The sequence below is a fragment of the Epinephelus lanceolatus genome, chromosome 6 (genome assembly GCF_041903045.1).
Source record: "Epinephelus lanceolatus isolate andai-2023 chromosome 6, ASM4190304v1, whole genome shotgun sequence".
Lineage (NCBI taxonomy): Eukaryota > Metazoa > Chordata > Actinopteri > Perciformes > Serranidae > Epinephelus > Epinephelus lanceolatus.
This window is the reverse complement of record NC_135739.1, coordinates 6,186,559-6,213,556: the sequence shown is the minus strand read 5'-3', so window position 1 is coordinate 6,213,556 and position 26,998 is coordinate 6,186,559. Positions and strand designations below refer to the sequence as shown.

Below are 26,998 nucleotides of genomic sequence, written 5' to 3'. Positions count from 1 at the left end.
ATAGGTTTAGAAAATGATTACAAAAAAATAGGGAGAAATTAAAAAAGCTAGGGAAAACTATATTTATAATTATTATTATCACATATTATATCATATTATATTTCATTTTGAAGCACTATTTCCAGGTCATTTCAGTGTTTGTTTCTTTCGTTTTGTTTTGTTTTTTTTAAATTGAATTTTCTCTTTTTACTAATTTCCTGCAAGTTTTTGGGTAATTTCTTCTTTAATTGCACATTGCCTTCTGACTGTGTTTTTGAAAACATTGACAGAAATCAAGCCACTTTGCTCAGGTTTAAAGTTTTAAGTAACTGATCTGATTACTTCTTCAACAACTCGGTAGTCTGCCATTCGCCATTAATAATTATTTAAGTAAAGTAAAGTTCTATGTTTCTGTCAAATTAATACCAAAACGTGACCTAAATCACAGATAAAGTGTCTCTGGTTGTCCTAAAACACGGTGCTAAAGTGTCAGCTGTCGCTACACTTCCACCATTGGCTTGTGGTTGCTATGGAAAATGTCCACAGCAACAGTGCCTTTGGGGGTGGGGCCTATGACAGTGAAAGATGATCGACAACTTCATCAACCAATTGACGATCGTGAAATCTGAAGGCGACCAATGAAAATGCAGCAAACGAGAGCTGTAGTTAGATAGAGAGCGCGAGGACAGCAGCAAGTCAGAACCTCTGTGAGACAGCAGCGAAAAGACTAATGGTAAGTATTAGCCTCCTGATAGCATTTACATAACGCTGCCTATGGCGAGCTACGTTAATTATATTACTCGGTGTTGTGTGCACTGACAGCGCATATATTTTATTTAGGGTGGTCTTGGTGTACTGTTTTCCCCGAGCTGCTATGTAACGGTAACGTTAGCTGTCTTGCTACTAGTTGTATTAGCATGTGTTGTCTGAGCATCACAGCCCGTCTGAGGCAAGAGATGCTTTTCTGTCTGACAACGCTCCATGACGGCGCTAACATTACTGTGTATTAACAAGACGACAAGCAATCAGGGTTACTGTACTTATGCAATATTACAAAGCCAGCGACATTAAATATTTAGTGTTATTATCAAAGCACCGGCTCGAGCTTTGTAATATGTTCCTCACTCTGTCCAGTCTTTGCAGATCCAGCATGAGGAGCCAGTCATTTCATTAACATGGACAAGTACGAAAAGGTGAAGAAAATTGGGGAAGGTTCATTCGGAAAGGCCATCCTTGTCAAATCCAAAGAGGATGGACACCAGTATGTCATCAAGGAGATTGGCATATCTGCAGTAAGCCCCCATGCATAATGTTACACAAGCTTCACATGCAGCTGTTAATGTGCACCCCCCTGTGCTACCTTGCTTCATCCCTCTCTCTGCTCCTTATTTTGACAGATGTCAAGTAAAGAGAGGCAGGAATCTCGAAAAGAGGTTGCTGTTCTTGCCAACATGAGTCACCCCAACATTGTCCAGTATAAGGAGTCTTTTGAAGGTATTCACACAATCCAAATATCTCAGCCATCAGTTGAGAGAACCACAGAGCTCATCTCTTACAATAATATCCAAAGCTAGGCCAAATATTACAACTCTGAAAGCCTTATGAAATTCTTTTTAGAGGGAGGCTGCCTATATATTGTGATGGACTACTGTGAGGGCGGAGACCTCTTCAAGAAGATCAACTCTCAGAAAGGAGCACTGTTCTCAGAAGAGCAAGTAAGACACTAATTCTCTTTTATGTCCATGAACAAGTGGATTGAACTGATTATATTTACTGGTGCTGTTTCATATCTTGTCCTCTCTGAAATGTATTAAGACTATTTTAGCATTTTATTTTTAATAACTAACTAGAATAACATTACATTGAAATACTGTCATGTTTTAAAAATATTTTACCAGTATTATATTTTGTTGTTTTGTTGATTTTATGAAGATACTGATGCTGTTATTATTTACTTGATAATGCTTCTGTTTTATTTCATCTCTTTGTGCAGCACTTTGGTCAGCCTTTGTTTATTTTAAATGTGCTCTATAAATAACTCTGACTTGACTTAAGTTGACACTGTAAAATGTGGGCTGACCTTCTTCTTCCTCTCCTAGATCTTGGATTGGTTTGTGCAGATTTGCCTGGCACTTAAGCACGTGCATGATCGAAAAATCCTCCACAGGGACATTAAATCACAGGTATTGCGTCATGCACCACAATACCTTCCCTCAGTGATTATAAGTTGTTTATTCATCACGTGTTGTCTTATTTACATGTCTTTTCATAATGTCTGCATAGAACATATTTTTGACAAAAGATGGGACTGTGCAGCTTGGAGACTTTGGAATTGCAAGGGTGCTGAACAGGTATGTAAAATGTCATCGAAATATATCTGAGAATAGAGTCTGGGAATAGTAAAGCATAATACATTTTCCATTTTCTTCTCTCATTTTCAGCACTGTAGAACTGGCAAGAACATGTATAGGCACACCGTATTACCTATCACCAGAGATCTGCGAGAATAAACCGTACAACAACAAAAGGTACTAACTTCATGTTGTGTCTCTCTCGTTGGTGGTTTACATGAATATTTAATAGTAATCCAGGGGACAAGTTCTGTTCCGCCAAATTGTGCCGGATTAGGTGGCGGCTTCTGGGTGATGTAAAGGTATCGTGTCTCCTCTTTATTGAGTGAACCTGCTTGTCTGCAGCTACAGCAGGAAGCAAATATTGATTTCCTATTTAACTATTTTAAGTATACATGTAATCTAATCCACTAGTTACAAACAGTGAAGTAAATTTAGCACTATCTTAATGTCTTGTGCTGTTTTCTCAGCAGTGAAACCTTTTTTTCTCTATTGAATGATAAAGAAAGGAAAAACATTGCAAGTGAATGAATGATCGTAAAGCTACCCCTGAACTTATCCCTGCCTGTCCATTTGTATGCTCTCTCCTCTCACTTTCCCTACTTTCCCTCCCTCTGCAGTGATATTTGGGCCCTTGGGTGTGTCCTTTATGAAATGTGCACTCTTAAGCATGCAGTAAGTATCCTACATGTGAGCTGTTTATTTATTAATGTGGATGTAATGTATGTTAAGCAGCGTTGCAGTGCTCACTCACATGCTTTGATCTCTTCCCTGTATGTTTCATGGTTGACAAGCTAAGTCTCAGAGAATGAGTCATTCTTCCTGAGAGTCTCATAATCAGATCTGGAGCTCTTCCTAGTCTCGACCACTGCCTTAATAACCCCTGCTTTTTTTTCCATCATTGCTTATGATTGAGCATGATGACTTTAAATCATTTCTCTGCAGTGGTTATTTGTGTGTTCTAATCATATTTCTCCTCAGTTTGAAGCTGGCAACATGAAAAACCTGGTTCTGAAGATCATCCGTGGCTCCTACCCTCCAGTGTCTGTTCACTACTCCCAAGAACTGCGCTCTCTCCTGGCACAGCTGTTTAAACGCAACCCTCGAGAGAGGCCCTCAGTTAGCAGCATACTGGACAAACCTTTCCTGTCCTGTAGGATAGAGAGGTTCCTCACACCACAGGTAGAGCACACTGTTATTTGTCTTTGATGCAGACTGAAGTTACATAAAACCTACTGTGTTCAGACAAAAAACAACAAACACATATTCTCTTCTGATTCCAGATCATTGCTCAGGAATTCCGCCATACTTTTCTTCACAAGCAGCCTAAAGTGGGTGTGGTGCAGGGGTCACCAGGTAAGCGAATTAGGGGTTTTCCATATTGGAAAGGGATGGGATGATATAAACACTCACACTATGTTGATCATAGAATTTCCATTATTGGAATAATTGTGTCATTACCTGGATATTGTGTCCAGCAGTATCCCAAGAGACCGCTGGGCAACGAACAATAAAAGAGACTCTGCAAAAACAGGCTGCATTCGCACCAACCTCAAAAAGATTGTTTGGTTTCATTAAAAAAGATGTGTGACCTATCTGTGATACAATAAAAATGTTTGTTTCTCAACAAAATATAAGATAAAGTGATTTCAGTATGTTTCAGTGCCTTTTAAAAGTTAAAAGCATATTTTGATGATTAACGGGATAATGTCATGAATTGCAATTATTTTGGCCAGGATAATTGTGGCATGAAATTTTCATATCATCCCATGGCTACTTGGGGAGGTAGTAGTGGTAGTAGCCATGCCGTGAATGGCCACAATCAGTCTAGTTGTTTTATCTTGATAGCCTTTTGAGATGTGTTAGTCACAAACCACAGTACTATTTTTCCTGCAGTATTTAAATACCGAAAACTACTATTAGATCTACTGACTACATGTTTACAGAATATGTCCATATGTGGTTAATTAGAAACCTCTTTTTATTGTAGACTAGTACTACTAAAGAAGCTCCCCTAACTTGACAAACAAATTGCATGTCCTGTACAATCTTCAAAATAAAAGCATCCCACCACTTCAATAGAGGAAAGCATTAAATATGAAGCAGCAACAGCAGGAAAGGTTTGGTTTGCAACAGCAGTAGCTTAACAGCCCAAATTGAGCTGAAAGCGAGGTTCAGGTAGAAGCTAGAAATACTGACAGCAGAACACAGAAACTTTTAAAAGCAGAGCTCCCTCCCTGGTCTCTGGCACAGACACACACAAGTTTAGCCGCTGAGGACACAACTAGGGGAGAAGACTGTCACGGGTTGGCTGTGTTCAGCCCTGCTACCAGACAGGACCACAGCAGCATGGCTCTGCATTGCTTTCCCTAGCTGTGAGGCAGTAGTAGAAATGCATGCCATCACGGCTTGGAAGTGGGCCCATGGAAAAACTCTAAATGCTTTATTATGTGCAGCGTTGTCTGTCAGTTTCTTTTTAAATACTACCACCAGGAGCCACCAGATCTTTTTTTTTTAATCCTACACCTAACTCCTTCTATTCTTTGGAAAGGAGAATTACATCCATTATGTTACGGGTAGTTTCTGTACCCTTAAAAATACCCTTAAAAACTAGACGAAGAATCAGTTCACATTATTAAGTCAGATTTTAAGAGCAGTTAGAGCATCTTAAGCTTTCATGATGTGATTTATTATTTTGTAAAATTAATTATATGGGTGGGGTATATTCATGAGAGGGATTTGTTGACTTGATTGGATCACGTATATTTATAGCTCATAAGGAGTCATCAGGAGTTGGAGGATGAGGAATGAAATGAAGAAACTAAACATACACAAACTGTGTCTTCTGATAGTACCTCTCTGATAAACATTGACAGTAGTGTTAGTTACTAAGGCATAAATATCGAGGGAGAGATAAATGCGACATGTGCTTCTGTTGGTGCTTGTTGGTGCAATGCAGACCAGAGGTAAAAATATGAGGTGCATTTCAACTGTAGTGGGAATAACAAAACAGAATTTGCATTTAGATGATAGAATGTTCCTCTATTTATTATTCTGTGGAGCCCAGTGTGTAGACATCCTGGAAATCATACTGTAATTTTTATGTCTTTTTTATTTGTTTGCATAGCACATTTGCATTTGCTGTTGAATACTGACCCGGATAAATGTTTTTACATTTCCTACTTGTGTGACTAGCCAAGCGTCCTGCCCCTGGCTCCATACCACTCAGTCCAGCCCAGAAGATTACCAAACCAGCCACCAAATACGGAGTGCCTTTAACAGTGAGGAAGGTGTTGGATGCAGCCAAAAAGCCTGCAGAGAGGAAACCAGCTGTAAAACATAAACCGGTTAGTAGACTGATGACGTTAATGACAAGTTGCTGTGATTTTTGAGCTTCACTCATGACTTTTTTTTTGCTCAGGAAATTTAAAAAAGAAAAAAGCTCTATTTGATGTCGAGCTTCTAGTCTGTCATGCCGGAGGCCTCTTCCATCTGTGTGTGTGTGTGTGTGTGTGTGTGTGTGTGTGTGTTTTAACATCATAGTGTGTGGGCAACCTCTGAACCCCAGTGTCATATGTTGCTTAGGCCCCTCTCCCAGCAGCCCCCCAGAGAAGAGTGAGTCAAGTGGAGGAAGAGAGGAAAAAGCATGAGGTACAGCTGAGAGCCCCTCATAACTTGAATTTACTATTAGATTTCCCTTCCTTTTCTCTCCCCATTTACTCACACATGAAGGCCCCTTCCTTCCAGCATTTATAGTTTTCCCTCCTTCTCATTACGCTTGATCCCTATATTCACCCGCTTTCTGCTCCCGGCCCATTCTGAGTGTTCTTTCTCTGTTAACCAACCTTTCCCTCCTCACTTGTGTGCCCGGTGACAGAGCAGTCCTGCTGCCTCTTGCCTCAAAGTGGGTTTCTTTATTAAGATGTCATTTTCTGATTGTGATGCTTTTGCCTCCTGCTGCAGGATGGCATCAGAAAGAAGAGGATGGAGCTGATTGAGAAAGAACGGAAACAGAGAGAGCAGGTGGGTGCTTTGTTAAATCACTCTGTGAAGTTTCTGATTGATCAGGAAACCACTGAAAGTAAAACAACTGTGTTGCCCTCAGGTGTTCCTGTTGAAAGCGGAGCAAATGAAGAGATATGAAAAGGAAAAGGTAGGTGTTAAATGTGTTAGTCAGGGGTAAAGTAATTTCTCTTCTTTACTGTAGTAGGGTGGGGGCATTGGACAGGGTAAATGTCCTGTGTGTCTCCATCTAAAACTGAAAAAAAATGATGAATCTGTGATCTACAACAGATCAATCGTATAAATCAAGCCAGAGAACAAGGCTGGAAACATGTCCTGAGTTCCAGTGGAGGTAGTAGCCCAGAGAGAAAGGTACTGGAAACTCATTTCCTTTTTTATGATACAAAGTGTCACTCATGCCATCTGTTACCTAAAGTATTTCCATAGTTGTGATTTTATTGCATAGACTGTTAAAAGAAGTGGACATAGCCATCTTGACGTTGCCCATTGGTTTGTGGACTGCTGTTTTGAAGGCTCAAGTTTGGCATTTTGGCCGATGCCATCTTTGTTTTACGGGGCCAGAAGTGACCATATTTGGACGTGGATCTGGCTGAACCCCAGGACACTTTGCACACCCAGCTATATCTGCTACCTGTCCAGCCTAGCTGGGCCAGCTACCGTTAGCCTTGCCAATACTAAGTTACCAGCTAACGCTAGCTAGCTTGGTTAGCAAGTTGCATCTGTAATTTACGTTAATTGTGATATTAATTAGGACGCTAATTTTGACAAATGCAAAAAGAACAGCCAACTCCTTAGAGTGTCTCTCAGTACAACAGAGGCCTAACTAGTGTTTTTTAGGTGATCAAAATGATCTGAAAGGGTCAAAGTTTTAAGGCAAAAACACAGACAACACCAAATAACAAGTTGACGGCTACTTAAAGGGATACCTTGCTAATTTTCAACCATGTCTGTGTCACAGTGGTGTGGGGATTGTTTGTAGGTGAGCGCTGTTAAGGCCCTGCTTGGGTTGGCAGCGTTTAAAAATCCCCACCAGTGCGTTGAGCAAAAATTTGCCGGATGAAGCACGTCATTTCACATCATGCGGTGAATTTTGGCTGATGGTTTTAGGGGCACCTTAACCCTTTTCACCTGCACACACAATCCTCACATCACGGTGACAGCGATGTGACTGGTTGAAAATCTGCGAAGTAACCCTTTCGATGTACACAGTGCCATGGATACGTGTTGCTAAGCCTTTATCCTGATTGACAAGTCACAGTGGTAGTGACTTTAAAATCACAAGGTAACCACGCCCTAAATTATACCCTGCTTTATCTTCTGTTTTATAATTTACAAAATGAACATCATGCCAGTTTGGAGAAGACTTGAAGCTAGTGATTAAGACCATAAACTTTTAGAAAAGGCACTTCCCTATTGGCTTCACTTTTCAGATCTAGAGGCTGTGTCCACTTCTCTTGTACAGTTTATGTTGCATCATTATAACATAACAAATCAGTTCTACACCGTGTCATAGAGCTCCTCCATCAGTTTCAAAATAACCTTTTGTCCCTTCAACTCAGTGTTTTGTAGGTGGTGGAAAGAGGACCGGCCCAAGTTCTGTTCAGGGTCCTGCTCCAGCCTATGTCCCAAGTAAACCCCCATATGAGCACTACTACACTGCTCTAGACCAAATGGCTAAACCACAGCCTAAAGTCGTCAGCAGAGAGGGATCCTCAGCAGGACCAGGCAGTCCCATTCGGTGGGTTCAGATGTCTCTTTATTATAGTTGATTTAAGTGGGTTGAGTAACTGTTTTAATGGCATCACCTCTTTGTGTAACAAGTGTACCGGCTGCTGCTGGCCCAGTTCTGCCCAACGGCCCTGCCCGACTCCTAAACCCTGATGCAATCAAACGAGAACTACAGAGGCTGCAGCAAGTTTCTAAACCAGCTCATATCAGTAGGTTAGTCAAGCATCAGAAGTGACAATACACATAGACAAGGACTGAACATCCACATCCTTGTATTATAACCATATTCTGTTTTCAGGCCACGTGGTCAGGTGGCTGGTGGACGGGCCTATCAGGTGGAGGAGTTTTTACAGCGGAAGAGAGAAGCCATGCTCAACAAAGTGCGTGCTGAAGGACAGCTGGTACGTAGTGTGACTTGTACTGTCATTTAAAGGGTAACCTGTTGAGTATTTAGTCATGTTACTGAAATATAAAACCTTTTATATCATAGTGATTATGACCCATCGCATACTGGGTATGATTTTCTATGCACAGAGATGAAAAGTGACTCTGATGTATTTCTTGCAATCAGTATGAATCTTAAAGCTCCATTAAGCTTTTTTTATGTAAACACTGAATCAAATCAAACAGGTTACAGATCATTGTTTTGTAGGGCTTCCCCCTAATAGTCGACCAAATATTGGTCAGCCAGAAAGGTCATTAGTTGGAAAGATTTCACGTTAATTTCCACGGCTGGTACCTGCGGTTATTCCACAGGCTACTTAATAACATGTCGGGCAGGAAATCCAAAGTGTGGGATCATTTTGAGAAGGTGAAGGACGAACCCAAGGTGATATGTAAACTCATCTTCATTGGTCGACTACAAACATGACGTATCATCTGAAACATGGAAGTAGCTACATGCCCATTAGCCCACAGCGTCATTAACAGGCGGCTCGCTCACTGTGTGACGTGCACTTGTAGACAAAATATAGGCCTATATTAATGAAGGTTCATTAGTGCGGTTTTGTTGCCCCGCCCAAAACATATAATTTAATAATTAAATTAATATCATAAACATGCAGGCGACTAGTCAACTAATGGCCCTAAATGACGACTATTGGTTGACTAGGAAATTCATAGATGGGGCCAGCCCTATGGTTCTGGTTTGCTGGTTTGTAAGGTTGAGACTGAACAGCTCTCACCGCTGGCCCCAAACCATGAACAACCAGTAGGTTTAGTATAAACTCTGAGATTGTTAATTCTGACAAGAGGGAAACTCTAAGTTTTTAGTTTCAGTAAAAGAGGTAACTGAAACTCTGGCTCAGTTATCAGGTGAACCTAAACTGTTTGCTGGCGGGGTTTCTTCAACAAACCCTGAGTTTCTGTCTGTCTCCTCCCTCTGACAGAACCAGACACACTGTTTCATTTCCTCATTGATTCAGTCTCAGGACCATCTTAAGTTACGGCTTTTATGTGCTGTCATTAATTTCTCTGAACAGCAGTCTTTGCCCTCTCATTCAAATATTAGACAACATCGCCCTCAGCTCAGAATGAAACCTCTGAGTGTTGTTATTTTTTTATAACAGTGTGACTGTGCACGCAAGACAGTTGTGAGTTTGTTAGAGCAGTTACACTAAAATGTTTAAGATAAGATAAAACTTTATTGATCTCACGCTGCGCAAATTCACGTTACAACAGCACAAATATCACAGATAGAAAAGCAAGTTGATTGGCTTTAGAATATGTATAGAATAAAGATCAAATGCAAAAAAGATATGTATCAGAATTAGAAAAAGATAAGATATAAAGTACTAAATTTAGACACAACTATACATTAGATACTACCTTTCACTCATACACATATTTATGGCACATAATGTGTAATCTCAGATTAAGTTGTAAAGATCGTTACGAAGCTTCAGACACGTAGGATCAGTGAATAATTACCTCTGTTGCTCATTATGTGATGGTCAAACTGATGAAACAGGCCTTAGAGATTATATGTTAGTATTTCTGAGTCAATTTACTACATTTGTTGAAGTAGCTGAAATAAACCCACTGAATGCTGTTGAGCAAAGATCTAGGTAGATGTGTAAAAAAAAAAAAGCAGATTATTAGTGGATCAGATAATGAGCTTACATCGATGTCTATGTCTTTAATCTATATATTTTTTAAAACTTCAGCTATATACAGGTCCCTGCTCTCTCCTTGAGGACACACAAGCCTATTGTAGGATACCTACTTACCACAAATAGCATTGAGCCAAAGTAATAGAGTGGCTGATGAAGAAAGGTGAACATATAAGAAGCAGAGGCCAGAAAGATAAAATAAATCCATCAGATTAATCAGATATGGTTAGAGTCTATCAAGGCCTGTTTGTTTGTTTGTTTTTGGAGGTTGTCTGAATGTTTTGCTGTAATAGATTTTCAGCCACTGGGGGGAAGAAGAACCTCAGAAAAAGCTCACTGACAAACATCTGTGACATGTTCTCACCATATTAAGTTGTTGTAGCTGATGTGTATGTCAACAGTTGGTCCCTTAGACATCCAGTAGACCAAGAGCAACACAATACTGACCTGGTATTGTCTTTACCGACCCCTGAGAAACATTTCACTTGGTGGTTAACCTTCTTCTTCAGCTAGCTGCTGACTTAATCTTTCCCTTGTTTGGTGCTGAGCAGATTTATTGCTTGAAACCAGCTGCCATATGCTGCAGGAAAGGGGTTTGATGAGAGTAGGGAATCAAAGAGTTAATCTGCACACTGTAAAACACAACAGTGGGCTAAAAGAAGCTAAAATACTATGCAGAGCTGCACATTTAAGCATTTATTATAAACGTTCCCTTTTGACATGTAGTGATTTGATTCAGTGTTGACATAAAAAAAAATATGATCAATCCAACGTTGCCTCCTGGCCCCAGCTCCTGACTGTTGTGGCAGTTAGATGCAAGGGGCTGCGTCCTTTTTAAAATGTGGTTAAATTGAACGGTAAACAGGGCACTCGGCAAAACCTGGCAGCAATCTATGGAAGCCGGGCTGGTTCGATTCGGTGCAGGAGACCCAAAGCCAACAAAGAGGAGGAGGTAGGAGCCCAGGCCTGAACGCCCAGCCTCACACTCCACCTCACTCATAGCACGTCTGGCTTGGCTCGTCGTCCTTCATATGTCTGCACAAAACTCCCTTTGACACACCCATAATCCAACCCAGCAGCTCAAACCCATGCCCCACCCCTTGCACAGCCTGTGGTGTTCCACTGTCCAGTGTGAGCTGTTGTACTACTTTTTTTATTTTGCCTCCCGATAATGGCTGTTCACAATAATAAATACCATTGTTTTCCTTTTTTTATTATGTATAATGTCCCATGTCGAATAACCTCACCACCAGTTTTGAGTTGTGTATTGCAGCCTTATTTGCTTTGATTGGAGAACATAAATATATTCATCTTTTTGTGTTAACTGCAGAATGTGATATTTTTATTCTGGCTGAATGTTTGATGTGTAAATGTACAGATGCTGACATCATACTGTGTTGTTGGTAAAACTCTGTCTTTTATTAGCTACCTGTGTATTTTATTTTTGTATGATTGTGACCACAGGTATTAGTGCCTTGTCTGTGTGTGTCTGTGCCAGTGCGTCTCACATACAGTATGTAACGTTTCTGTTTTTGGTCTCAGGAGTACTTGTCAAGACTGAGGCAGATCCGATTGCAGAACTTCAATGAGCGTCAGCAGATCAAAGCCCGACTCAGAGGAGAGAAGGTACAGTCCTCCGCTCTCAGACTCTGAGAGCACCTTATAATGAGCGCGTTCAGCTTTCTCTGACATTTCGTTTCCCGGTTGTTGTTGTTGGTGTGTGTGTGTGTGTGTGTGTGTGTGTGTTTCAGTATGACAGTGATGGTTCTGACAGCCAAGAGTCCAGTGAGGAAGCTGAGCTCAGGAGAAAGAAGATTGAAGCTTTAAAAGTGAGTCTGTCAGGAAAATAATTGATTTTACAACATGTAACATTTAGATGATGGCAAGAACAACAAAGACAAACTGGTGACACAATGACTAAATTGGACAGATAATAAAATGACAGCAAAAGACAAAGATAACGTCAGTCAATGTAAGCTAACATTTTGAAAAGACCAACAGCTTCCCTCCAGACAACCTCAGCTTGTGACTTGTTCTCTTTATTGTGTAATCACAGAGTTCCTACACAGTATGGAAAAGCATGAAGTAGTTTCCACACTACTGTCAGGGTGTCTGCAGGTCCTTAAAACGTTTTAAAATGTCTTAAATTCAATTATATAAACATTAAAAAAGTCATTAAGTAGTTCTAAATTTAAATTATGAGGTCTTAATTGTGACAAACATTTAATTTGATTTATCCATCTTTTCATTTATTTTTGTCAAAATGAGTCAAGCTCTTCTGTGTAAAAAAACACATTTGTGATGGTACAAATCTTTAAACCTACCACTGAATTAAATACTGTCTTTTTACTTTATGCTTGTACTTAAGGTTTGGCAAAATGTAGATTAACCTCACTCACTTTAATAACCATATTCCTACATAAAAGCTACCACTGCACAGGACCACATATACACTTAAACGTTCTACTTGCAATGCTTTAATAAGAAAATGATGAACAATTTAAATTTTGTTAAAAGTTACTTTGAAAAGGTGTTAAACAGAATTAATTTTAAGTGGCTGATAGCTGTAGACACCCTGTTTGCCCCTATTCTGCTTTCTTAAGTATAATTCAGGATTTCTAAAAATAAATTGATCATACAAGCATATAATCCTGTCCAAACAGAGAGGCAGCATAGCCAGATGTTTCCCACTGTGTGAGAGAGTGCAGGCAATAACTGGCTTGATGTTGTTGGAAGCCAGGCAAGAAGTATGGCGTGCAACTGAGCGCACTCTCCTTCTCAGAGCTGCCTCTGTGCCTAGATGTCATAACCTGAACACAGCTCTGCCCAAAGTGCCCTTTAAGTGTAAGTCCAGACATCAGTGACCAAATTAGTTTGAAAGAAAATGTAGCAATAACTTTGAATCATATAATGAATCGCAGCTTGAATAATATGGTGTGCATCAAACTTGAAGTGGGTTTGCTGATTTGTATAAGCAACAGTGCCTTATTATACAGGGTCCCCACTGTCATAGGAAACCTGGGAACATCATAGAATTTCACAATCACATTTCCCAGGCCTGGAAAGTCATGGAATTCTGTTTTGTGTAGTGAAATTGTTACAGTAATCTTCCGTGGATAATCTTCGATGTAAAGTAATATAACTGCAAATTTATTTTCTCTGAACTGTTGACCTAACATTTCTCTAGCATGCGTCAATGTGTGACAACGTTTTGTTTATCATCATGTACGTTTCTTCATTTTCTCCCTGCGTTCCCTCTCTCTCTCTCTTCGTGTATGCCAGCTAGCTGAAATTATGTTTGAGTATCTCATATGTTTGAAAAACGCTCGGCGAATAGGTCAACAAAAACATTGTTTCATTTTTCTTGAAAAGTCTTGGAAATGTTTTGAAATGTCCATGAATATGTTTGGGAACATAATAGTATACAGTCAGAATGTAACACACATATTAACAGTTTGATTTTAAAACTATACATTTTTTAATAAACATCTAGCTATTTGTGCTTAGATGTCAAATACGGTTTGAAAAATCCATAGAGAAGTCTGGAAATTTGAGTCTGGAAAAGTGTGGAGTTTTGAAATAATGTGTAGGAATAGTGTAATCAGGATCAGAAGATGTAACTAGATGCTTGACCAGCATGAGCCCTGCAGGCAGCACAGTCCTATAAATCAATATTCTACAATTGCCTGGTGACCAGTGTGGAGAAAACAAAACAAGACTACTATTGTTAGTCCTCACTTCAAAGCCTCACTGCTGCATTCTGCTCTAGCTGCAGACAGTGAGACAAGAATGAAAACCGTTAACGAGATGACACAATTTCATGAAGACAACAGAGACGCTATCTGATATCCTTTATTTTACAGTTTAGAGGATAAAAGAGATTGCTGTCAGATGGAATTCTTTTTATTGCTTAAAAAATGTTTGGCTATAGCCTCATTCTTCCTCCTTTGTTATATATATCCCTGCCAGGCCCAAGCAAACGCCCGTGCTGCTGTACTGAAAGAGCAACTAGAGAAGAAGAGGCGAGAAGCATACGAGAGAGAGAAAAAAGCTTGGGAGGACCATGTAAGCTCTGTCATCTCTTTGTCCTACCATTACTTGGCCTTACAAGTGCATCACAGTAGTTTAAGTGTAGTCTAATCTTGGATATTGTGTATTGTGGAAGCTTGCAGCTCGGGGGATGAAGGTTGGCGTCATGGCAGCAGGAAACGTAGCGCTGGCGGCGGTAGCAGAAGTAGCAGTGTCATCTACCTCTGACAGTCCTCTTCCACAGCCCAGTCCCTCTCAGCCTGACCCAGCTGCCAAAACTCCAGCCCTGCCTGTATCTAAACCCTCCACCCCTGCTATATCCATGACCGCTGCCCTAAAGAATGTTGGAGCAGTCAGTATATATTTACAAAGTCTGTCACATCCTACGTCATAGTGTTGTTTGTATTCCTAAACTGAATATTGCTTTTTGTGTTTTGCAGATGACTCCACTAAAAGAAAAGATGCCTGAGCCAGAGACTGCTACAGTCACCCAGGTGAGTATATGAGATAGTAATTGAAGTAACAGTATGTTAAAATGGCAAGAATTCTGTATCTTCCCTGATTCAATGTTTAGAAAGATAAAACTACTTGATGCTTTCTGTGTAACAGAGTGAGAAAAAGCAGATTCTGCGTAGACTTAACCAGAACCTAAAAGGCCAGGATCCAGTGGAGGAGGTGGAGGAGTCGTTTCCACCGCCTGCAGAACCAAGTCCTGCTCCCCAACAGAACCAGCCTGACACAGAGGAACGTCCCTCTTTGAACGGAGACCGGAAGAAGTGGGAAGCAGCAGAACTGCCTGTACTTCCTGCGGCTCAGCAAACCTTAGAGGAAACCTGTGCCACAACAGCCAGTAAGTCCAGCCAACTCTCAGCCCCATGTATTAACAAAAGATACATTTACAAGATCATATTGTTAGAATTTTGTGACAAAGTTTAAATACTGGCACACTAATAGTTCTTAAAAGGGCTGCAACTAATTATTTGTCATTGTCAATTGTTTTCTCAATTAACTGATTCGTTTTTTGGTCTATAACATGTAAGGAAGAAAAATGTTTCAGTGTTTCTCAAAGCCCAAGGTGACGTCATCAAATGTCGTGTTTTGTCCACAACCCAAAGATATTCTATTTACTGTCACAGAGGAGTAAAGAAACCAGAAAATATTCACATTTAGGACACTGGAATCAGAGAATTTAAAAAATGTCTTAAACTGATAATCAGATAGTTGAAAACTAATCAATTAATTGTTGCAGCTCTATGATACAGTCTTCTGCAGCACTCGTTGATACAGAATTGAAAGAGACATTTTTCAAATGATTTAGCTTGCTTGATTTATTATTATTATTATTATTATTATTGTTATTGTCAATTATTAACTAGTCCATACCCGGGCATGTGTTATGTATAGAGGAATAAGAAATCAAAAACAGTATATTAGAGGAGATGCAAAATCAGAGCACTGTAAATGCACTGTGTAATAAATATTAATGTAAGACAAACAATGCACATTGTATTTAGAAACATGCTTTATGGCAAAATACATGGAGTAGTAGTTTTGGCTGGGGCCATGCGTGGGCACACAGGTACACACATACAGGTTTCGATCCACAAGTGTTGGAGATAAAGGCTTCCCAGCCAAACTGTGGTCCCAGTGCAGGTGTTTTCGAAGTGGTCTCCGCGCATGCGCAGCTCGCACTGCTAATGGTGCTCACAGTATGAATGGGTAGTGGACAAAAACGCGAATATAAACAGTAGAAATGTGGGGAAAAAAGCAAAAACGGCATCGTGGCTGTCTGCACATGACCAAGATGAAAGCCTATGTGCAAGTTCAGAGAAGTAGGTCAAAGCAGTGAGGAGGAAAACAGATGATGACGGACAGACGGGACAGACGGATGGATGGAGGGCCAGAGGTTTCTCCATTTAATAGTAGGATAGTAGGATAATAGTAGGATGATGGTAGGATATAGTAGAGATAATCATGATGATAGTACCACATACCAGCAGTTGTGCTGTAGAAATTTTGTGATCACCTTAAATTTGCTCTGAAAAGAAGTTATACATGTTAGTGATGCCATTTTAAGGTTTTTGACAAAATTTTGCTCAGCTTTTTCTCCCAACATTTTCTCACCAGCCACCTCAGTGTCTCCAGAAGATAGGCCATCCTCTGGTGGAGACAGGAAGAAGTGGGAGGCAGGAGTTCCACTTGTTCTCCCTGTAGCCCAACAAACTCTAGAGGAGACGTGCATCAGGACCATTGGTGAGTTAACTTCTCCCAGAGTGAGAACCATATACTGTATGAAGAACTAATGTAGCCTCGAGGTCTGAAAAGTGAAGCCAGTGCAGAAGTGCCTTAAACTTGTATTCTTTCTAACGGCCTGCAGGGGGCGACTCCACTTGCTGCAAAAAGAGGTCCGATTGTATTTAAGGAAGTATTTACAGATATAAAGAGGGTCGTCACATACAACTAGGCCACCTATGTAGTAAAAAGATGCAAATATTTTTGAAATTGGTGCTACATGACCAGGGGAAACAGAAAAAGGACTGTGGCATTAGCTTTTCCTCATTAGGTAGAACCTGTCAATCAGGATGAAGGAGTAGCAATGTGTATCCTCCCCAACTCCACCCTCTTGTCCAAATATGATCACTTGTGGCTCCATAAAAACCAAGATGGCAACAGCCAAAATGCAGCCTAAGGCCTCATAATGGTAGCCCACAAACCAATGGGTGACATCACGGTGGCTAGGTCCACTTCTCTCTATGGCAAGAACACAATTAGCAACAATTAGCAGTGAGGACATACAAAATGAGTCTCTCTTCTCTCTCATTGTCATGTCTCAGAGCAAACAGTGGGTGAAGTCATACGGATGGGTGGGCTGCAGGAAGAAGCTCCCAGGAAGGTGTGGGGAGTGAGTCCAGACTCTCAGGTGCTGAGAGTACTTCAAGAGGCAGAGCTTCAGCCTCTCACCCAGCAGCTGGAGAATGTCACCATCTGTGAGGAAGAGTTTTCAAGCCTCGGTTAGTCTTCACTGAAATGTTCTTCATTTATGTTATTATGTGGACTTGAAGGACTCTCTTTAAGTTGTTTCAGTTTTACTTATTTTATTTTCAGATACTGTATGAACAGTTATGGTGTGCTAGGAGTATATTCACTTGCTGATGATGCTATATTCTCCACAGTTAAGCCTGGCCAGACAGCAGCAGCTGAGATTGAGAAGACACCTACTGAAATGTTGCCCTCTAAGCCAACGCCGTCTGCTGTGATTCAGAGCCCAGAGGTTCAGAAGGAGCGTGCAGACTTCACAGAGGCCTCACATCAGGAAATGTCTGTAGCCGGTGCAGGAGAAAGAGTATCACTGCCACCCAACCTCACTGAGATTCAGGGTTAGTGTGACACTCAACCTGACATTGATTGGATATCTCAGCTCCTCATTTTAAACTACGTTTTCAGCAAATGCAATCCTATCCTGTCTGAATTCTTTTAGATCCAGCAGACATGGAGTCAGTGGTTTTGGAAGAAACACCTAAACAGGCTTTGCATCCCCCTGCTGGTGTGCAGCAGGCGTGGGAGCAGGAAGCCCAACAGCCAATGTAACTATTCATTTTTTTCTATTAATGTTAAAGGGATAGTTTCGATTTTTGGAAGGGGGGTTGTATGAGGTACTTATACATAAGTGTATTACCTACTGTAGATGGTTGACGGCACACTCCCAGTTTGTAGAAGCAGACCGGAGTACCGACACGAAAGCTAAGCAATGTACTGCTGTGGACGGGGGCTAAATATATCATACACTTAAAATGATACTGATTTATTTAGGTGGGTAAAATACATTTTGCCGCTGCCCCCATCCATACCTGTGGCGCTACTCCTGCCTGCTTCTCCAAACAAGGGGCTTGCTGACAACCATCTAATGTAAATAACAGACTGACTTTAGAGTACCTCATACAACACCACTTAGAAAAAATCCAAACTATCCCTTTAAGAAAGTAGTTGACCATTTCAAACCAAAATGAAAAAGCAGCCACTTTTTACTCAGTGTTTTTTTTTTTAGTTAAAAGTGGGTGTACCCACATTTTTGGAGTGAACTGCTTCTTTAATACATTAAAAGACATCGCATCATATTTGTGGAGCTAAAGTGTATTTGTCTTATAGGCCACCAGAGGGTATTATAAGACCAGCAGGCACCAAAGAGGTTGAGAAGAGTGCAGAGAAACCAACTGAATCTTCCGGTGGGGTTTATGTTTAGTGAGTCAAAGCCGCTTTTTTTTCTCCAGCATGATTATAATCTTAATTAAATCTGCCCGTTGCCTCCCTCACCCAGGTTTAGCACAATGCGAAGAGCCCCTGTTTATGAAGTTGTGTTCTCCGGCCCACCGACGCACTGCAGCCCTTGCACTCCTCTCAGCCCAGTCCTCCATGGATGAATCATCCTCCTCTCTGGCCTCTCGCTCACGCTCTGTCTCACCTCTGCGCTCCAAACACCATGACGCCCTCCTCATTGGTCTCTCAACGGGCATGTTTGACGCCAACAACCCCAAGGTGATTACTGGCTGAGTTAAATTTTTTAAAAAAAAAAAAATTTACTTACTTTTTCGTGCGTTTTATGCTGAAAATAATATAACATTATGAGGGAAGGTCTAATGGTACTACATGACACATGATCAGGTGAACGGCTGTTTCAGGGGTTGAGGAAATTGTTCTTGTGCTTGGTGTAATGTCGAGACTTGTGTGGTATTTTTAGGGAGGAATTCAGTCTTCTTTATTAATGAGGGGGTCTGGAATAGAGCCAGAGACATTAATCACATAGTCTGAAGCTGCAGTGGGTCTGATAGGACAGAAAGAGCATCCATCAACCTATATCTTTCATAACCTTCATCAGGGACATGGGGATCTGCAGAACCTTGCCCAACATTTTTCACCCACAAAGAGTCACACAGAATATGAATGTTGTAGGTTTTGTCGTGTGCTCTTTTAGGGTTTAGTTGTTGCGTACTATAAATAATGTTATTGTGTAATTGACCTTTTTTTTGTAAGCGATTCAGTCAAGTCTGAGCCCCATCAAAGTACTGAGCATGTCGTTCTGTTTGTTGTCAGATGCTGCGAACCTGCTCACTACCAGACCTCAGTCGTCTCTTCAGCTCTCAGCAGGACTCTGCAGTGACGAGTGATGTGAACGTTGCCCCAGACAACAACCTGGAAATCGAGGACCTGGAGGAGGCAGCTAAAGATGACGACCAGTCAGAGACTGAAGAGTAAGACAGATTAAACCCTCAAAAGCAAAGACACGCTTGGGCCACACTGTATGAATTTGGCATCATAAACTGCTGCAGTTTAAAGATGGCTGGTAGTTTTATTAGTGACCAATTTATTTCCTTACCCCAATTTTGGCAGTCATTTTGTAGGCATGAGAGACAACATTAGAAAATGGCACAGGCATTAGAGTTGGCAGATGATTTGAGCTGGGGGGTGCTGCCACCCAATATGCAGAAGTGTTACATCACTTTATTCAATAACCCTGACAGCCATTCTCCAGCGTTTATTTAGCTAATAGCACTCTCGACACCTACAACTTAGTAACCTACAAATTAACAACAGCTTAACTGTCATTTCAACATACATGAACATCATTTTTTGTAGGAGCATGGTTTGTGCAGGTATCTATCTCTTTGGACTTCAGAGTGTTTGCTGGCAATTTATCAACCAGCCCAGATGGCAACAACTCAAACCCAAAACAATGTTGTAATCGTATACTTTTTTTAAAAAAAATCTACAATACTCATATCGTCTGCAGTTCAGCAGAGGGCACTGCAGCACCCTCAACAAGCCACTACCAATACATATGGATGCAGGTTTTTATTTTACTAAGAAACTATGAATGCAGCCAGTTGATGGCACACAGTGTGTAATATCCATATTTCTCGCTCCCTAGTGCATATGAGGATGAAGATCTGCGGGACATCCAGGCCTCCATGGAGAGACTGCTGCAAGAAGAGGACGACTTAATGACAAGCCCTCCAGAGGTTGGTGCAGGAGACTTTAACGGGAACCCTCCAGAGGGCGAAGACCAGGCACTCTTCAACAGGATAGCAGCTGAGATTGATCAGGACAACAATCAGATGGCTGTTGATGATGAGGATGAGGATGATGAAGAGGAGGACGAAGAGGAGGAGGAGGAGGAGGTCGAAGAGGAAGAGGATGAGGAGGAAGAAGATGAGGAATGCTCTAATGGGAGTCCTGGTGATGAAGAAGCAGGGGAGCTGCTTACTAATGGTGTGGAAGAGGGGAACCAGAGTGATAACAGCCAGCTCAATGAGGAGTGGCACTCAGGTAAGAGTAACGTCAGCAACCTGCCTTTTAAATATTCCATCGATTGCAACAGAGACTTAAAACACTCCAGCCTTTTCTTTTTGTTCTGAAAATGTCAGTGCACAACCTTGTTCAGTGGATCAACAGGAGCTGGACAGAGCACTGATGCAGCTATTACCAGTTGGTAACAACCCCACCTACATTTAAGAGTACTGCTTGCGGCGGAAATGCAGAACAGATCAAGGGTTTAGGTATGTGTCCATAATGGTTACACACAGGTTCTAAGGGTACCATACCAAAAGTGTTTGCTGGAAACGCGGCTAAAGGCAATGGATCACTTTCCGTTTTCCTCTGAAATAAAAAACAATCAGCCAGCTCACTCACTGTAAAAGTCCATGGTACAGGCAGTCCAAAAATGCATTCAAGGCACTCTGACTGTAGTTAAAAATCCTTAATTAATATATGGATAAACCAATGTGTTTTGACTGGAGAGCTTCGATTAGAGAGTCTTCATCGGGTGTCAACCTCTGGAGGATCTAGACTGCTTAGTCTCCTTGCAGTCCAGATTTTTCAACAGCTGCATGGACTTCCCCACCATGATGATCTGCTTGAGCGTGGGTTTAAGGAAGGACAACATGGTGAGCTGCCTGTTGCTGGAGCCCTGATCCCCTCCAGAGCTGGCTGAACGTTCATCTTCTCCTTGTTGTCCTGTCTCAGACACACCGTACACTGTGAAGGTGGGGTATCAGAAGTCTTTATGGTTCGCTCGGACGTCCTTGTTCCTGAGTGAATGAAGAACAGTTCATCAGGGTGTCACCCTAATACATAGATAAACCAACACATTTCAACCAGAGAGTCACCCTGATGAAGACTCTCTAGTCAAGACGCGTTGATTTATCCATGTATTAATGAAGGATTTTTGAGTCTGATGCATTTTTGGGCTGCCTACCTGTACTATGGACTTTTACACTGACTGAGCTGGCTAGTTTTTTTTTATCTGTATGTGACTATTTGTCTCATCCTTGAAAAGCACCTGATTTTTTTTTATAACCACATAGTGCCTTAACCCAGTGCAGCACTCTCTATTTTTTCCTGAACAACGCAGAACACTACTTTGGATTGTTCCTCTGTCCGCCATTTCCTCTACTGGGAGTAGTAAGTGCAAAGAACTTAAACTGGGGAAAACGAAAGCATCATCTTCTTCCTGTTATGGTTGCGCAGTGGTTGACGTACCTCCTTTATGCCATAAATTGCGCCTTCTTTTTCCCGGTAGATTGTACCTGGTGGCAAACAAAATTGCACAGTGAAAGTGAGGCGTATAGGGAGCCTGGTGTCAGTATTTTATAGCCAGTACATTGTGCACATAACACACTATTATATATTAAGATTCACTTCACTTCAGTTCACACTTTAATTCAGTTATTGTTAGTTCTTTTATTGTAAGAACAAACATTACCACTTTTGCTGACATGGTTGGAAGCTTGCAAACTACTTTAGCTCATTAAAAAAATAATCTTGAATTAATATTTTATGACAGATGATTCATGCCTTTAATAAGTGGCTGTGTAATAAATAGGTTATTTTTGCAAACGAAGCACCCACAGAATAATCAAGTCTAACAGTGTAATGACAACTAATAAATTCTGCTGCACCGTAGATGGCAGTGGAGAGGACCAGGGCGGAGAGACTGTGCATCACGACAGCATTTTCAGTCGTCTGGAGGAGCTTCGCTTCAATCTGGAGCAGCAGATGGGCTTTGAGAAGTTCATTGAGGCCTACAACAAGATTAAGGTGTGAAATATTCTCATCGCTTTAAATGTTGACACCGTTAACTGCTGTAACATAACACTGACTGAACAGATTGATTAAACAGATGTTTTGTTTTTTGCATGTAAGGCTATACATGAAGATGAAGATGAGAATATTGACCTGGGCTCCAGTTTGGTCTTACGCATTTTGGGAACAGAGCACCAGCATCTGTATCCCAACATCCTTCATCTAGTGATGGCAGATGGCGCATACCAAGAAGGTTAGTGACAGTAGATACTTGTTAGTTGACTGTGGATATTTTTATCTTTTCTTCATTTCCTCTGAGTCTCTGAAAAACATGGCAGGTTTCTTTGTAATTTGAGTGACACCTCCTCACTTTATTTTATGAATCTCCATTTTCCACGACACTCTTTCCTCCTGAATTTTTAGGTCACCTGTGTAAACTGCAGACAGACATGTGTATCTCTTTTTAACCCACTTGTGCCCAACTATATTTAGTATAATAAGAAAAATAATGCCACAACATTTGCTTTAATTGGTCTAAAGTCTTGAAATCTACTGACACAGTTTGGACAAGTATGTAACAGTACATCTGTGCACACTTATTTTTTGTGCAGAGTAAGAACATTTCTACACATGTCAGTGATTGAGGCTCATTGTGTCTATTTAATACTAACATATTCATTTTTTTCATCTTTGATATTCAACATGTTTGGAGTTCATATATACCAAATACTTTTTGTGCTCCTTGTATTATCTGAGATACAGCCATTTCCTTGAACTATATTTAGTATTTGGGCACATGTGACTCCTGTCTTTTCCTCAAATATTTAAAAAAAAAAAAAAAGTCCCATGTGACCAAAGACTAAATATAGTATAATAAGAAACGGCACTTTGCAGCCAAACAGTTTGACCAGTTTTGAAAATTTTCCTCAGCTCTGGGCACAAATGGGTTAATAGTTCTGGTCAGCAGCAACAGTGTTGAATTGTACTCAGTGGTTTTCCCACAACACAGAGCCATGTCAGAGCAGAGTCAGTGTTTAATCTAATCTCTCAAATCCTATCCTCTTTCCTCACATTGCTACAGAGTCGGGGAGGGACTAAGAAGTTGTGAAACACACCCTTTAATACTGTCTGTCTGCTTTTTCTTGCCGTGTGTCGAGTCAGTTGTCAGACTGGGGCCACAGCAGATACAAAAAGATATGAGGGAGGGGGGGGAATATTTCTTTTGAGTTTGACAGGTTTCCCTCAGGACAGGAGCAGTCTTAAGATAAATTTTCTCGCTGAACATCCCTATTTGACAATTCTTTTGTTTTCTATTTTTACTGTCGTCAGTAGAAGAAATGGAGGATGCATGATAAATGTCAGATATCTCCCCTGAGGACCGATCTCAAGATCTATGAAAGATGTTTCTCATGGTTCCCATCCGTGCAGCAATAACACTGGGTTTATTTTAAAATATTTTTTGAGGCAGCGAACAGAGAACAAACCCATGTACTGTTGTAATGCAGTATAATCTATCCGCTACAGTCACAGACAAAAAATCCATTACATCCAAGCACCAAGTTTCAGAAGACTTTACTGTCAATTTGAGGTCAATTCTGACGCCTGTTGTTCCCATTAAAGGGATAGTTTGGATGTTTTGACGTGGGGTTGTATAAGGTACTTAGTTCTAGTGGGAGTATTACCTGCAGTAGATGGTGGGCAAGTGACCAGTTTCTAGAAGCAGACAGGAGAACCGGCACAGACGCTAACCAGGGTTTATGCTGGACTTTTTTTTGACGGCCAATATGGCCATTAATGTTCCAGAATTCCAGCCATATAGAACGTTTTAAATATGTTTAAAATAGCCAAATGACAGCCTACATTTGAACAGCAATAAAACACTTCAAATTAAATAATAACAGCGTATCACCAAGCCCCCTATCACCGTCTGGCTCGCTGTGGTGAAGTGTTTCTCCAGTCTGTTCTATGAGAAGACCCATGGTGTGCTGGAGAGCTTGATGTGGAGAGCGTGATCTGTGATGCCGTCACCTAAGACCGTGACTGCTGTGGATGTGGCATATGCTCTGAAGAGGCAGGGACGCACTCTGTATGGCTCCAGTTGATAAATAGATCAGCTGGTAATTAATATCCCAAAATCTGCTCTGCATAATAAATGTTTATATTAAAGTTGTCTTGGCAACATATAATAGACCAGTGGTTCCCAACTGGTCCAGCCAGAGGGTCCAGATTTCTCCATAGTCATTAGGTCAAGGTCCACACCGTTTGATAAGATCAGTGTCATACTTGCATTTGGCCATGTTGTTGAGCTAGTTTGCTGTCTCCGTTAAATAACTGTATGTTAGTCACTCACTCTACAGCATTAAACAGCACTTCACAATAAAACCTTTGTATCAGAAATTCACTGCACTTCAAAATAAAGTGTGTTTTGACACATTTGCTATGTGTAAAATGTAAAAAAAATCATTTTGGGTGTACACTGAATTTAGAATATTTTCACCACTTTACCTTGCCGTCAGACAGCCCTTTCTAACAGGGAACTGAAGCCATTATCTATTGTCTTTTCAAAGCCACCAGACTCCTGACGAAAAAAAAAGTAATTTTACCTTACCAAACATGTAAGCTACCTGTCTACTGCCCCCTCGATCCGTTTGTTTAATTCCGTTCTGTGGCAGTAATCCTGCCTGCTTCTCCAAACTGGGTGAGTGCCAGCCACCATCTACTGTAGGTAATACACTGACTATGGATAAGTACCTCATACGGCCCCACTTTAAGAAATCCAAACTATCCCTTTGAAAGGGATCATCAAAGTCATGAGGATATGTCATCTGGGAACCATGAAAGTCTGTACCAGTTCTGTGCCAATTTAGTCAACTGCTTCCCTTTTGTCATTTCCCATTAAGAGACATGATCTAACCAATGACCTCTGCCTTTCTAATTAATTATCTGTCCCAACACGATTCTCTCTCTCCTCTCTCTCTTGTAGATAATGATGAATAATGACTCGAGCAGTAGTGCTGCTGGCAGCTAGGACAATCTGCTGGCTATCTGATGTCTTCCCATGTCGCACATCATTGGCAGAAGGATCTATGCATGAAGTGTTTGCAGCCACGCATCTAACAGTGTTTCAGGCACACTTGCATGATGAGTAACTAGTTCACTCGAGGCTGTATTTCATACCTTTGACTATCAGCACCTGAAACTATTTTCTAACTAGTGTTCATTCAGAAGTGCATTATCAAATACACGTTCTTATTAACCAAAGTTAACTCCAAGGTTCTGTCAAATGTTTATGAAAGTCTGTATCTGTAAAAGAATGAAACACATGTATTGTCACGTTGATTAAGAGCATAAACTGTTGTGTTTTTCAGTTTGTTGTCGGTTCAGTCAGAATTGGCTGAGGCGTTTTATTTTGGTGGGCAAAGATCTGATCCTCTCAGGTGCTCTCTTTCTAATTGTCACATACTCGACCATAGCTTCAAAACATAAACCAGGTCACCCTCAAAGCAGGTGTACCATGATTTACTCAGAACCAGTTGAACCTCCTTTTTCTTACAACTCTTTTCACCAGACACAAAGTGAGATATAATCTAATACATTTTTTCCACATTTCTTACTCTTTCCCTTAACCTAAAATTAAATCAAAGGATTTCTGTGAGACTGCTGTGTGTTGCCAAGTACTGTAGCAAGACTGTGGCATCGGAGTGCTTGGTGTGATTTAGTGGGCCAGGTCAGGCTGATGTTCAGTGCAGGGAGTTGTACTGATGGTGTAAGCAATGGTACAGATGATAATAATAATAATATTAATAATTAATATTTGATTATAAATTAAATGTTGTGAATCTTTATATGAAATAAACACTTTTTTTAAGAATCTGAGGACTATTATCTTTTTTTTCTTCTACCATGTACGCTGTAAGGTATGACTAAATGTAGACATATCTGTGCTTACAAATCAGCTGTTTATTACAAATGCTTTTTATTAACCCTTTCACACCCCCGTCCATCCCAATACATAACTTTTCTAGAATGTCTAGCTGTGCATTCCAGTACCCATAATACCATACTATATAGCAGTGGTTTTGTTTTTTGGCCATGTCATTGATCTAGTTTGCTGTCTCTGTCACTCTACAACCGCGAACGGCACTTCAAAATAAAAGCTTCTGCCGGAAATTCACTGTACTTAGAAAATAAAGTGCCTCTTTTACAAACTTGACATGTTTGTGAGTGACTTGAGGTCCATTCAGACCCACCAGGTCGACCACGACCCACCAGTTGGGAACCACTAACGTATAGTATACCAGAAAAAGATTTAGTATGTCCCAATCCATAATATGTCGAATACAGTATGCCAAAAATACCAGGATGTTCTACTACATTTGGTCCGATTTTGCAGTATGCAAGCCAGCATGCTTTTCTGGCTGTTCTGACCCACAATGCTCTGCACAGCGGACAATCCGTCACATCGACTGAGCTGCAAACAGATGACGGCTTGACAGCTTATTGACAGCTGATTGACAGCTGGCAGAAGTCACAATGATGGATGACCATCCGAAACAGTTAAAAAAGGAATAATAACTGATTAAGTCAACAAAATAACAATGAAAGAGAAATGCATTTCTAATTTCACTGTTGCAAATATGTTAGAATCTACAATCTAAGCAGTTCTAACTTTAAATACAAACTACATACAGGTTGTTCATC

At 40.8% G+C, this 26,998-nt stretch overlaps 1 protein-coding gene across 5 annotated transcripts; it reads left to right on the top strand.

The window, feature by feature from the left end:
- Positions 1–652: 652 nt before the first annotated feature.
- On the top strand, positions 653–26,168 carry nek1 (NIMA-related kinase 1). Of its 5 annotated transcripts, none has more exons than XM_033621863.2 (36): positions 653–712; positions 1,114–1,271; positions 1,377–1,473; positions 1,597–1,694; positions 2,079–2,162; positions 2,263–2,330; positions 2,421–2,507; positions 2,951–3,005; positions 3,312–3,512; positions 3,614–3,686; positions 5,526–5,677; positions 5,916–5,981; positions 6,294–6,353; positions 6,436–6,483; positions 6,624–6,704; positions 7,913–8,091; positions 8,175–8,294; positions 8,380–8,482; positions 11,058–11,144; positions 11,735–11,818; positions 11,944–12,021; positions 14,162–14,257; positions 14,358–14,573; positions 14,662–14,715; positions 14,831–15,071; positions 16,367–16,474; positions 17,056–17,232; positions 17,395–17,598; positions 17,700–17,805; positions 18,368–18,444; positions 18,537–18,754; positions 19,310–19,467; positions 20,145–20,542; positions 22,179–22,312; positions 22,418–22,550; positions 25,281–26,168. In XM_033621863.2, the coding sequence occupies exons 2-36, from the start codon at positions 1,155–1,157 to the stop codon at positions 25,292–25,294; spliced, it is 4,272 nt and encodes a 1,423-aa protein (XP_033477754.1). In that variant the 5' UTR covers positions 653–712; positions 1,114–1,154; the 3' UTR covers positions 25,295–26,168. The 5 variants fall into 5 exon arrangements, with proteins under 5 accessions (XP_033477754.1, XP_033477749.1, XP_033477755.1 ...); XM_033621858.2 differs by having other exon boundaries at positions 16,349–16,474; XM_033621860.2 differs by having other exon boundaries at positions 661–712; positions 1,123–1,271; positions 16,349–16,474.
- Positions 26,169–26,998: the final 830 nt, after the last annotated feature.